Raw genomic sequence first — 11,751 nt, forward strand, 5'->3', positions numbered from 1 at the left:
ACCGATTTAATTGTTTGTTCAGCAGGTTTTTTCCCTTTCTTTAAAAACACTACCATTAACATTATGTTCTGTACCTAGATATGTAAACAATTCTTATAAATCTAATTCTGTATTCCATAACATCAACTGGTGTTGTGGTACCGATTTACGTCTTGAGAATATCACAATTTTTATCTTTCTGATATTAAGTTCTAATTTCCATGTTATGCAATATTGTTAAAATTCAGGTAACATTTGTTGTAGACCATCAAATATTTCTGATATCATAACAGTGTTATTGGCAAATAATATGATAAAAAGTTTGGGATACATTTCAATATCATATACCGTAAAAACTTGTATAATTTGCGCAGGTACTTTTTAGGGCTGAAAATGCTGAAAAATCTTCTATCAGTATATTTTGCGCATCAAAAAATGGGGAAATACAATGTCCAGGGAGTCCCAAAACCGATGTATGAAGGTGACAATTTCAATGCAAAATATTCCCCATAAATGCTTGACAACTTGCACAAAAAGTGTTGTATTTAGAAGAAATAACATATGAAAACTGCATTGTGTTTGTTTTCTTTTATTGGCCACCGTAACCTGAAACTGAAATATCTAGCAGATGTCCAAAACATCGGCTGTCTGGTCCGCCGTACTCCGTGCACATGTCAATGTTTTGAGATATTACACATGAATAGTAATCAGGAATATTTGAAAAGAGTAGAATATATTTACATTGGCACAATAAGTAATTAGTGTGTTTGAGATCATTAACAATCAACAGTAATCAGCTAGCGGATACGTAGTTTAGCTTGCAACAATCACAGTGTGCATAATTTGTCGAGATTTGTAAGACAAAATATTCTTTTCCACCAGGTAAGATTCTAAGTCATAAAGGTAGATTGAAAATAGGAAGGGAGATAAAATAACCAGATAAATATTTGTAGCGGGATCAGACTGGGTTGACTATCGGTGATCAGGTAGCTCAGTCCGAAGAGCTATATTTTTTCTTCTCTCCTGTTACAGAATTGGCACCCAACTAAATAACCAACGGTTGTGGTGTTTGAAAGGGTCTCGTATGTATTCAAAAAAGGAGGGAGGAGTGTAGCGGGACTGGACTGGGTCGATTATCGACGACAAGGTAGAGCACGGTAGAGCACTTAGCTAGTGTTCGGAGAGTCCCGGGATTGAATCCCGGTCTTGCCGCTACATTTTCTCCTCTCCTGTTACATATGGTACCATACTGTGCATGTAGATATTCAAGGTAAATCAACAATGTTCGCTGATCTTGCAGAATTGCCTTACAGTGTTATAATGAATGCAGTAAATGTATGTCTCATTGGTGTGATTGATTTAAAGGCAGTTCATGTGGTGACCGAAAAAAAAAAGTAAAATTAATACATTGATAGCCAAGGCGGGGAAAACATAAGATGACCTGTGTTATACAAATTAATGTTTAATTAATTTTCATTAAATTGTCTCGAAGGTGATGATTAGTGTGTTATGAACGATAAGCTTAAAATGTTTTTGACAAAAAATATACCAGCTAATGTCATATTGTGTTTTAAATTTAAATTATCTTTTATTTATTCATTTCATTTCATTTCAAGCATGTACATGTCATAGAATATAAACAAATGTCAGGTATATGCTTAAATCATATTACAGTTAAATTCACAATAAGGAATTTGAAGATGATGATAGTAATTTTTTCGGATTGATAATTATTACAATATTAAGCTTCCACAGTTGAAAATTACTTCTTTTTTGTTCACACACAATTCTTCTCCTAGACTGTTTCCAGTTGAAATGAAACATGCATGCTGACATTCTGTAAAACATAAGGAAACAATAAATGTGTTAACAGAGTAATTACTGAAAAGGCTAATATCATATAATTAAACATTTTAATCATAAATACCAATACCAGCATAGAGGAAATATTATTGAAGTTTAATTCCCGCTGTTCTTCAGTCCTCCTGTTCTTACATGTAAGAGTTTTGTCCTTCATAAATTGTTTGTAATATAGCAGTTGTTATATAATGTGCACAAAGAAGTATAAATATACACACGTATGCATGGGTACAGTGGTAAATTAATAAGTTATACAGAAAATGATGGTGCTGATCATGAAAAGCGTAAAGTCTATTTTGTTGAGTGAAAAGTTAAAAAAAAACTAACATTGTTCACACCCTAAGATGTAATCGCACTAAAAACAGTGATCATGTGGGCTTTTGTGCGATTTTATTTCTAAGACTGTGCCAGGTGGTAGAGATTAGTTCCGTTCGAGTGATCACACAATGCAAGTGAGAGTCGGGAATATGTTTATGTAAGTTTTGATTGCTAATCTCTGATGCTTGTTGGTAAAATATAACTCAGGATAATTGCTAAACAATTAACAATTAATTTCTCTACATTTGTTACAGATTGAAACAGCTTTTTAAGTGCCGTTTTACGGAAGAATTATGAAAAAGAAATCGGCATTTTCGTCGATCTAGTAGTCCAAAAAATATCACTTCGAGTTATATGAACATTCCATATATGATTTATGTCATTCGGCCAAAAATTTACTTCGTATTACCTAGTTTAATGAATATGCTGTATGTATATGATCAAAACGTCAAGCTCCTGTGGTGAAAATAACTGAAATGTTTTAAAAGTATGGTTAGTGGTAATCTCTGAACGTACTTTAGTATATGGATATAATCTGATATTTATACATGTGCTTATAAAATTATCGATAATTATGGATGTGGTAAATATTCATACCTTATTAACTGCCGTTAGTTTTAAGATTACGCCATCCTTGGACATTTACAAAATGTTCACCGTCTGTCACGTACTATTTTATCAGTAGACCAAATTTGTCCAAAATTTTGTTAGAGTTGTCTTTCTTCCATTGTAGTTCCGGATGAACGCCATGTGCCATAACACAGCCGTGATAAATGCATTTCCATTTCGCCATGAAATGTATTTGCTCCGAGACAAATTTGATTCAAATTACAAAATGCATTAAGGTATCAATTTTGATGTTCGAGGTGAAATATTGATTTCATTTTTTTTCCATTGCGGGATAACTGTCACTAATAGGGAGTAAACGACTGGGGGGAACCAGCTTCGAAGCGAAGCATTTTTGGGACGAAACGTCTTCATTCATTGTAAACACCATTTTGGGAACGAAAAGTCTAGATACTTTGTAAATAATTCAGGTGAAAATTTTCAAACAGAAGATCTTTTGGATAGTGTATATAGTAAGGATATAAAAGCCGTAATATACTATTCCTATTTCAACGTTACAGATACGCTTATATCGGTAACTTTCATATTCAAAATTTGCTATTTAAAATTCCCGGTAAAATCAAAGTTGTTGAATACACTGCCGCTAGGAGCGCTAGTATCTGCGAGCAATTTCTAAGCCAATCATATTGAGGAAATTGACTGTAAGAGAATTTTGCAACCAGGATCACAATGGCGAGGTGATCCTCGCCAAAAAAGGAAGTGGGCCAGCGGCCATCTTGGAAAACCAACATTTCCGCCATTTTCGGTGCTTTGTCTTTGAAATTGAAACCCGATACAGATAATATGTTAAAGTCTACATTTACAAAAAATCAACACCCTACATTAAATTATGAAGGCGCTACGAGCACACAAATTACGTTGAAAAATAAGGAAATGGAACAAATTGCCATATTTGGAGAGCTATATTTCCGCCATTTTTTCTATACAATCCCTTTAAAACCCATAACTTTTGAAGACAAAAGTTCATACAACAGCGGTATGAAAAATCAACACCGTACATACAGGTATAAAGGCGCTGAAACGGCTCGGGCAGGGCAAATATAAACTAAAATTTCGATTTTTGATGTCCTATATCTCCGCCATTTTGGATCATATGACCTTGAATTTGGTCATTTTATGTGCCTGAGAACATGCTCTTTCATATGCGCCCTTCGAAACATTTCTATGGTAAAGTTCATTTTTGACCTTTGTTTGACCTCATTTGACCCCCTAGTGAACTCGTGACCTTGACATAATTTCTGATAACAAGTAATGAGAAAAAAACGTGAATTATCGTGATCTACATGGAGAATGAAACGCACATGTTGTGTAGCGTACGGTTATGAAATTATGAGCGTTTAAAGTTCGTTCGAAAAAAGCAGTTTTTTTACGTCTGTGACCTTGACCTTGAACGTTATCCTCCGAAATCGAGCGTACATTTCAAGCACTCATGTACGTACATAACGTGTCCAAATTTCAGCGCTCTACACCTCTTATTTATAAAGAAGAAGTCGTTTAAAGATTTAAAGCTTTTTGAATCCTGTGACCTTGAATGAATGTCAAGGTCAATAAAAAGGAATAAGTTCTGTAGACATTCGTCCATGCTATATCTATACAAAAATTCAAGCATGTATGTTAAGTATTAAAGGCGCTGAAACCTTTAAAATTTTTGGCGGGAAAAACACCAAAATAGCCTTTTTTAAAAGGCCTATATCTCCGCCATTTTGGATCTCATGACCTTAAAACTTGTCATTATATATTTCTGAGGGCATGACCTTTCATATTCAACTTTCAAATTTTTTCTGTGGTAAATTTCGTTTTTGACCTTTGTTTGACCCCGTAGCGAACTCTTGACCTTGACATAATCTCTGATAACATGGCATGGGAAAAGCACGCGCAATGTCACGATCTGTCTGAATAACAAAACGTGAACGATGTACAGCGTACGGTAATGAAGTTATGAGCGTTTAAACTTCGTTCCAAAAAATTGTTTTTTACGTCTGTGACCTTGACCTTGAACATTTTTGTAAAAAATCGAACGTACATTTCCAGATCTTATGTACATTCATAACATGTCCAAAGTTGAGCGTCGTACCTTATTCCGTTCCTGAGATATCCTGCTAACAAGATTTGTGGAAATAAGAAAAAAAAAGAAAAATAAGAATAAGAAGAAAAAACAGAACAATAACAATAGGGATTTCCATCCTCAATGGAAATCCCTAATTAAAACACATCGACTATATTAAAGTCACGTCGACGTTGTAATTATAGTCTATTCCATTCCCGGGACTGATTAGCCTGAGGGGACCGCGCGCGGTGGCCGAGTGGTTAAGATGTACCGACATATTACCACATGCCCTCCACCTCTGGGTCGCGAGTTCGAATCCCATGTGGGGCCATTGCCAGGTACTGACCGCTGTTCGGTGGTTTTTTCTCTGGGTACTTCGGCTTTCCTCCACCAACAAACCTGGCACGTCCTGGCATCAATCAATCAAATAGCCTGTTACAGATCCGTCAACTTAAATATACTGTCAAGAATCAACTCAAAATTATTTTAAGCCCACAAAGAATAAAAAAAATCAATTACATATACAACTTTGGAAAAACTTTGTTTATGGAAAATGAGGTTTGAACAGAAGTATGCGGGAATCCATTTTGAACATGAAATTGTTGTTGAAGTAAGCATATGACCATCTTTGAAGGCCCGGTCATTCTTGCGCTATTAGCGTACCTTAGCGTATTTAAACAAGAGGCCCATAGGGCCTGTATCGCTCATTGTACCTGGTTTGTAATGCTAAGTTATATTCTGAATACAGGTTCATTGGGGTTTTTTCTGAAGGATCTAAATATATAGTTCTTATAATCCCTATTGGGCCCCTCTCATTCTGCTCAAAGAAGTCAGAGCCAAAATTTATATTAATTCTGGTCCCCTTTCTCAGAGGATGTTTCCGACCAAATTTGGTTACAATCCATGCAGAACTTTATGACTACATAGTAGCGATTTAAAGAATTTACCTTTAATTCCCCTATTTGGCCCCGCCCTTCCTGTCCCTGGGGTTCAGGCCCACACAAAAGTCTGTTCCCTTATCCCACAGGATGTTTCTAGTCATTAGGATACAATCCATGTATAACTCTATGACTAGTAGCGATTTACTGACTTTACCTCTATTTCCCTATTGGGCCCCACCCCTCCTGCTCCCAGGGGGTCAGAGCCAAAATTTATACAAAGTCTGTTCCCCTACCCCTAAGAATGTTTCTGACCATGTATAGTTACATTTCATGCAGAAATCTATGAATAGTAGCGATTTAAATGAATTACCTCTATTTCCCTTATTGGGCTCTGCCCTCCTGCCCCTGTGAGCTCAGAGCTAAAATGAATACATACTATTTTCCCTTCCCTCAAGGATGTTTCTGGCCAAATTTAGTTACATTCAATGCAGAACTCTATTGTTTTAGTCTAGAGTTATTATCAATTAATTAGTGAAAAATTAAGAAATCCAACAAAATTTTCAGTTTTATTTTCAACTCTCACCATATGAAATACGCAACTCCTTTCCTCTGACACAATCACTGTGTGCATGCACAGGAATTCACTCATCTTTATTATTATATATTAACAAAAAATATTATGATCACTACATAAATGAAGGTGTGATTATAAGTATGTCATAAAAGGGATGAATTTCTATACACCCGGTTGTCACAACACCATCACATACAAATGTGAAATTATGACCACCAACTAAAGTTTAACTGGAATGAAGTGCTATTATTCTAATAGGGCAAAAAATGCACCCTATTTAGGGTAGTGGATAACAAAATTACACATCACCTAGTGTACGTCATTAGCTTACAAAGCACAAAATTTGTACTACAGAGTTAATTACTAAAAGCATAAGTTCTTGCACAAGTTCAACTAAAAAGTAATTGAATGGGTATTTCTAACAAAATAGTATCCAATATAATAGAACATTTTGTACTGAACATTCACAACCAACTAAAGGTGGTGATAATTTCTTTCGACACAGAGACAACATACAACTCTCATCATTACTGACTCACACAAAATACACACTCACCACACCACTATCGTCTTTACTAACTAATATTCCATATAAAACCTCACACAAACTATAACCGTTTACACAATTAACATAGTTTACAGGCATCAAAACTTAGAGATTTGTTTTAAGTCAATAAAGTTATACTTCAGTTGGATCCCATTGACCCATCTTGTAGATGTACACCTCAGCCTAGGTGGGTTTTCATCAGGAACTATTTCATTATCAAGGAAAGCATTATTGTAGCAAATAAATCTTTGTTTTCCATGTTGGTATGGTCCAAGATTATGGGCCAACACATTGAATGATTTCGCTACTCATTAATTGTAGTCTTTGGACATTTTGTGTTCACAGTTCCATATCCAATGGACTAATATCAATTACTTGGGAACGGTCAGATGTTTGGTTTGAAGAATATAACTAGAATATAATAAGTTTTAAAGATTCCTCTCAGTCCTTGGTAGATAGTACATTACAGAATAGCCTGATATTGGGTATGTCTAACAGTTGACATCCTTGTAACAGTAGGTATAACCACAAGATGCATACCAACTTCTACCCATGAGAAGTATTTTACACAGTTTACTGAGTAGCCTTTGCTTTACTCTTGGCTGCAGATTTTTTATCTTTTTTCTTCAGTCCATCCATATTACCTTTTAGTACATTGGTATAAGCCTGAAACAAAGGAGACATGCAGTAATATTAAAGATGATTTTGTAAAACCATAAAATAGGAAAGTATGATTTAATTTAATATTGAAATCAGTTATATTAAATGCCTGTGTCTTAAAGCATTCATACTATATTAAAGATAGTTTATTGATATTGTCAATTATAAACTTACCATATGGAATTTATTTACGTCTTTTGGGTTTACCTGCAAAAAAATCATAAAGCTTTATCACCATATTCAATTTGATGAAAAATCTTACAATTAAGTAAACCTGATGACTGTTCTTCAAATATAATATCAAGATTCAATAGACACAGAAGAGTGAACTCCCTTTACCTCATACATGAAGTTTGTTACAATACAAGAAATATCATTGAACATTAAATCTACAGGACATAAATCCATGTACATTTTGAATAACTACCTAAATAATAGTTTATGATATTAAAGAACAATATCAGATGAAAACAAAAAGCAAATATTAAACAATGCTTCCCTGTCACTTACAACTGTAGTTATTTTCTTGTTTCCTAAATTTGCTCTGATCAAACATTTATATTCACTTGGTTCTGGAAGTTTTCCTTTCCTTGGCTCCGGCTTGGTTCTGCCATCATCTGTAAACAAATTAAAAAAACTAGAAATTCAAATAAGTCAAATTTCTTGGCTCTGGCTTGGTTCTACCATCATCTTTAAATAAATAACAAAATAAATTCAATATAGTCAAAAATTAATATTTCTGACAAAAATTAGAAAGGTTGAAATAGCTTAATTTCCGGCATACAAATAATTGATCCAAAAGCGATTTGGAATTATATAAAATCTAAATCTACGTCGAGATTGGAGACCTATATGCAAAACCAGCGGACAAAACTTCAACTAAAGTTACATCAAATAAGGGAAAAGCAGAAGTGTTATGTCGGTTTTTTAGCAGTGTATTCATACAGGAATCGGACACGACCCCTCATCTGTACATAAGAAGTTGCCGAAGAGATGTCACAAATGAATATAGAACAAGAAGCTGTATCAAAGATCCTAAAAAATCTCAAACCGAACAAATCCCCCGGAATAGACGAACTCCACCCGATGTTCCTAAAAAACACCTCTGATACAACATCATATCCAATAACGAAGTTATTCAACCAATCAATTTCAACAGGAACTCTCCCGGATGATTGGAAAAGGGCTCGAGTGTGTGCCATTTTCAAAAAAGGAGATAAGTGTGAACCGGGAAACTATAGGCCTGTAAGTCTCACATCAGTTGTTTGTAAAACACTAGAAACTCTAATAAGGGATCATATAGTAACATTTATGAGGAAAAACAAGTACTTCACCAACAAACTAATACAGTTTCTTATCAGGTAGATCAACAACATTACAACTTTTAGAAGTTTTGGATAAATGGACAACTGCTTTAGATAAAGGTGACGTAGTTGATTGTATATACATGGATTATCAGAAAGCTTTTGATACAGTTCCGCACAACCGTTTACTGAATAAATTAAACTCATATAATTTCAACCAGCAGATGAAAACTTGGATTTCATCTTTTTTGAAAGGAAGATATCAAATGGTAACAGTGAATGGCAAAAATTCCGAATGGACAAGCGTAACATCAGGAATTCCACAAGGATCAGTTCTTGGACCCTTATTATTTGTGATATTTGTTAATGATCTTCCAGACATAGTGCAGTCAGACGTATACTTATATGCGGGTGATACTAAAATATTCAAGGCTATCCATGGCAAAAATGATGCTTTAGATCTGCAAAGTAATTTAGATACAATGTCGAAATGGAGTGAAACGTGGCTTCTAAATATGCACCCAGATAAATGTAAACACATGAGGATACACAAACAGAGAACAAGAAACCAATGTGAGGAAATTATACAATACCAGCTCAATGGAAAAACACTGCAACATATAGACCAAGAAAAAGATATAGAAGTAGTTGCAGATTCCACGTTAAGCTTCGACAGCCATGCATATATCAGAGAAAGTAAAAAAAGCCAATTCCATGTTTGGACTTTTGAGAAGAACTTTTCAGTTTTTAGACATCAAATCATTTATTCAGCTATATAAATGCTTAGTTCAGTCTCATTTGGACTATGCTTGCCCCGTATTGGCGCCTTACCTACAGAAGCATATAGAAATGATAGAAAATGTCCAAAGAAGAGCGACAAAATGTCTACCAGGAATGTCACATCTAGCATACAGTCAGAGTCTGGAAAACTGAAATTACCAACATTGGCATATAGAAGAATACGAGGAGACATGATAGAACTCTTGAAAATTTTAGACGGAGTATATGACTCAGAATGTTGTAACATTATATCTTTATGGAAAGTTGCAACGGACCCAAGAGCAGCAGGAGGCATAGGAGGAAGCTATTCCATACAAGATCTAACTATGAGATTAGGAGAAACTTTTTTTCACTAAGAGCTACTAAGATATGGAACGATCTACCAGAGAAAGTAGTGATGGCGCCAAATATAAACTCCTTCAAAAATGCGTTAGATAAACATTGGAAAGAACAAGAACTCTTATACAACTACAAATCCTTTATACATCATTAATTATTATTATTACCGAATAAAAATGTATTAACTGTATATAACTCTACTCTATATTTTGTCTGAGTCTGGTATAGAGGACTTTACATATAAGTCCTGAACTAGAAAATCAGAAATAAACTTATCTTATCTTATTGTCTTTGGTTACCAGTATAAGTTATAAAGTTTAAACATAATAATTGTTAATTTATGAATATAATTTATTTTTAGTTGGTGAAAGATAAAAATATGGACTATTGATGAAATGTTTGTTCTTACATGTATATTAATTGATTAAATTGTATATTAAGAATATTTCGGCATCTGAGTGATAGACCCCTATGGGTATGACTTGAGTCTTTGGTTTGAAACACATGTCTGTTTTATTTAACATATTTTTGACTCTTCATATTTCTGAGATGGTTATAACAGAAAAATATATACATAGAGATTGGAAACTCCTTTTTTGTCTTTGTTGACAGGCAGCGGGACCTCCAGTTTATAGGCATTTTCCCTTGGCTAACTACTTTTAAGTGTATTCTTTTAAACATAATATTTTTGCATAAATACAAAGTTTAAACATTATATCATGGTTTGATGTGATCAGTTTTCCCAATTTAAGTTATTTAATATGATTTTTGAAAGCATGAAAATCAGCAATTTTACCAGGTTTTTCGAAAATCAGCCTTTCAAAACCGGAAGTGCATTTAGTTTTATTAATACACAAGTTAAACAAGAGGAACCTTTTTCTATCCAAAATCGTATTCAAACCATCTGAAAATTACTTAACTTTTATAACATATCAAAGTTATTCTGCTGTATTTAACTATTTAAGAGTTTATCTAAAAACCCCTAAGCACATACAGAGGTACATCTGCCTATCGTAAAAATGGCGGAGTTGCCAATCTCTATGTATATATGTTTCTGGTTATAATTATTGGACTTATGCACCTGCTAAAAGTCAATGGTCAACTGGATTTCTCAACTGCTCTGCTTTTAAAAACATTATCACTGAAACTTTATGTTTGTGGCTTTACATTTTAAAGGAATTTAAGTCGTTTTGTATATACTCAACTTAACGTAAATACAAAACAATATACTATAACTTCATTACTTGATTTTCTGAAGAATATATACTGTAGTTGTTTTCACGTGTACTAAATTTTGGTAATATAATCGTCTTACAAACACTGACTCGAAAGATTAAAATATCATATTGTGCATTGGCATATGGTCTAAAACGTTGGCGTAATCAAATAGATCTTACATCTTTTCATCGTCAGCATAACGGAACCAGATGATCGGCCTTTCTGGAATAACCGGGTGAGTTCGCTAAGAAACTGTAAAGAAATATAGAATATATCAATGTGAAATAAAACATTGTTCGTACAATATCAAAGGCACATCACTCAATAAGTCCACTTCGATGTTTGAAATACCTACCGCATCATTTTCGAGGAGCACCATGTTGCAAGTCCACGTAAAATTAACCGGAAGTGTCAACTACCCCGAATGTCCTCCAAGCCACAACCGTTTCGTTACCGGAAATAAATTATGTACATGAAAAAAAGGGCAACAAGGTATTTTCGGACAAAATCAGCGTATAGAAATCGGTTAAAATAAATGTTCATTACGAAAAAAACACAAGTAAATATTACATACATGGTTTATCTTTTACATACATATACACATGATCTTTAATAGC

General features: G+C 34.1%; 1 protein-coding gene across 1 annotated transcript; it reads right to left on the minus strand.

Moving 5' to 3' along the window:
• Window positions 1-6,266: 6,266 nt before the first annotated feature.
• LOC138318904 (signal recognition particle 14 kDa protein-like) lies at window positions 6,267-11,575 on the minus strand. Its single transcript, XM_069261714.1, has 5 exons — window positions 11,490-11,575; window positions 11,314-11,386; window positions 8,004-8,110; window positions 7,668-7,700; window positions 6,267-7,499 (listed from the first exon to the last, which is right to left on the minus strand). The coding sequence occupies exons 1-5, from the start codon at window positions 11,511-11,513 to the stop codon at window positions 7,407-7,409; spliced, it is 330 nt and encodes a 109-aa protein (XP_069117815.1). The 5' UTR covers window positions 11,514-11,575; the 3' UTR covers window positions 6,267-7,406.
• Between the last annotated feature and the right edge of the window lie 176 nt (window positions 11,576-11,751).

This window comes from Argopecten irradians, chromosome 3 (assembly GCF_041381155.1).
Source record: "Argopecten irradians isolate NY chromosome 3, Ai_NY, whole genome shotgun sequence".
NCBI classification, from domain to species: domain Eukaryota; kingdom Metazoa; phylum Mollusca; class Bivalvia; order Pectinida; family Pectinidae; genus Argopecten; species Argopecten irradians.

Bases quoted from the DNA above. Each gene is read 5' to 3' on its own strand.
- LOC138318904 (XM_069261714.1), bottom strand. From the start codon at position 11,513: ATGGTGCTCCTCGAAAATGATGCG. The intron at 11,387-11,489 runs GTAGGTATTTCA...ATTTCTTTACAG, and splicing joins TGCTCCTCGAAAATGATGCG to TTTCTTAGCGAACTCACCCG. The intron at 7,701-8,003 runs GTAAGTGACAGG...ATTTTTTTGCAG, and splicing joins ACAAGAAAATAACTACAGTT to GTAAACCCAAAAGACGTAAA.